The sequence below is a fragment of the Glycine soja genome, chromosome 3 (genome assembly GCF_004193775.1).
Source record: "Glycine soja cultivar W05 chromosome 3, ASM419377v2, whole genome shotgun sequence".
NCBI lineage: Eukaryota > Viridiplantae > Streptophyta > Magnoliopsida > Fabales > Fabaceae > Glycine > Glycine soja.
In genome coordinates, this window is record NC_041004.1 from 47,565,590 (window position 1) to 47,567,715 (window position 2,126).

Sequence of the window (2,126 nt, forward strand, 5' to 3'; positions counted from 1 at the left end):
TGACTTTTCACTCATTTTCTTCTAATAAATTATGATTAATATTGCCAAAAATACATATTTATATTTTAGAAATTTAAATACTCTCGTATTATTAAATAATATAACATGATTATATTAAATGGAAACAAACATTTTTTTTTTTTTACTAAAAGCCTTAGAGACACGGTTCCTATAGCATAAATTAACATCTCTTATATATTACATTAAAAGACTTATGAACACATGATAATCACAGGAAATTGGTTGGAAGTTGGGAGTTGATTTTGAGAGGGCCTCGAATAGCAATTTACAAGCAACTTGTGGGCAATTCAGTCTAAATTTCTTACTTGTTGGACTTTAAAAAAAAAAAAAGAGCTTAGTTGAAAAGTAGGAGTTTATATATCATTTTCTAACATTTTGTTCGTTGAACTGGAGCGTGTTGTGTTAAATCTAAATGATTAGAAGGGTGAAAAGTAAAAGGCTAGTTGACAGTGAATAGTAGAGATAGAGAGGCTGCGGGTAATTGAAATTTATGAATAAAGAAGAAAGATTGGATCCCGGAGACGTGGAAGGAAGGGAAAGCAAAGCAAAAGATGTTGTTGAATACTCTGTTACTATTATGGGTCAAGGCCAAGTTAGACCAGTCCATTCTGGAGGTTCTCCAACCAGACTAGTCCTCTCCAACTTGGTTTCTTTTTATACAACCTTCCCACTCTCATTCTTCAATCAATCCAACCCAAAAGACCCTTTCTTTCAATATTCATAGCATCATCATGGGTGACTCTTCCGCGGCTAATGACCATTTGGGTGAATCCCCGGCCGTTGAGTTAACCGGAAAGATAATGATTGTGGTTATTATTATCATGTTCTTCGTTATTGTAATTGCTCTCTGCCTTCATCTCTTCGCCAGAAACTTCTGGTGGCGCAGCCCTGCTCCCCAATCTCGCAGCCACCGCCGCCGCCGCTTTGTTTTCTCGTCCGGTCCAGACGGTGGAAGCGGACTGGATCCCGCGGTGCTGAGCTCCCTACCGGTGTTGGTATTCGAAGGCCATGCCCAAGAGTTTAAGGATGGTTTGGAATGTGCGGTTTGCCTCTCCGAGGTTGTCGAAGGAGAAAAGGCCAGGCTTTTGCCTAAATGCAATCATGGGTTTCACGTTGCTTGTATTGACATGTGGTTCCAATCCCATTCTACTTGCCCTCTTTGCAGGAACCCTGTTGCATCCTCAGAAGAATCTTCAGAATCTCCCACTTTTCCCACAAACGTCTTGGTTTGGGGGAATCAAGCTCAAATAAGTTCTACTGGTGGTGGTGGTGCTTCTTTGGAGGAAGGTTCATCCTCATCCTCTTCCGCTTCTACTTGTGATGATCATGGAATGTTGGTGATTGATATACCAAGTGAGATGACTTCAACCTCTCTGTCGCCTGAAGATGACGTCAAATCGCCTATGACGGGAAGACTCAGGTCATTGAAGAGGCTTTTGAGCAGGGACAAAAGGTTTAATCCTTCCAGTCCTACTTCTTCTCCAGATGTACAACAACCAGGATCAGGGAGCTGAGTTAGGAATTATTTCCCAATCATATTCATTATTTTTTCTTTTTTTCTTTTCTTTCATGTGCACATATTGCGCATTCAGGTGACTGAAGATTGTATCTAATGTTTGCAAGTACACCATGAGGGTGTTTAATTTTTCTGTTCTTCAGAGGTCAGAGCTCCTCCAGCTCTCATAGATGTGCTATTATTGTCTTTCCGATACTTGTGCATATAATGCCTTAGCAGATTCATTGTTTCATTGTCTTTGTTGTATAAAGTATAGGTTTCTTTCAAGTAATGCAATAGAATGATCCTCTTTCTTTTTTATTGGAGATGTTTTAATTGGACCTTTATTTGCAATCAGCATGACCAAACAATTTTAGTTCCTTGTGAAGTGAAAATGATATAATATGGGATTTTGTCTCACCGCTATTTGCCAGCAGAAATTTGAATATAGTAGTTGCATTGGAAATACGCAGTAGTAATTTGAATGTTGTTGATAATATGCAAAGGCCACACTCAAATTAGATTTGAAGACTATCAGCCGTGCATGACTTTTGATTAAAGAAAAAAATATAAATAATCTTAAAAAAAACTATAGGAAGACTTTCTTACA

The 2,126-nt window shown here is 38.5% G+C and overlaps 1 protein-coding gene across 1 annotated transcript; it reads left to right on the top strand.

Annotated features, from left to right (window-relative positions):
• The first annotated feature begins 544 nt into the window (after positions 1–544).
• On the top strand, positions 545–1,837 carry LOC114407860 (RING-H2 finger protein ATL3-like). Its single transcript, XM_028371135.1, has one exon. It carries the CDS (start codon positions 753–755, stop codon positions 1,533–1,535), a length of 783 nt encoding a protein of 260 aa, XP_028226936.1. The 5' UTR covers positions 545–752; the 3' UTR covers positions 1,536–1,837.
• The last annotated feature ends 289 nt before the right edge of the window (positions 1,838–2,126 follow it).

Coding starts and splice junctions, on each gene's coding strand:
- LOC114407860 (XM_028371135.1), top strand. CDS start 753: ATGGGTGACTCTTCCGCGGCTAATGACCATTTGGGTGAATCCCCGGCC.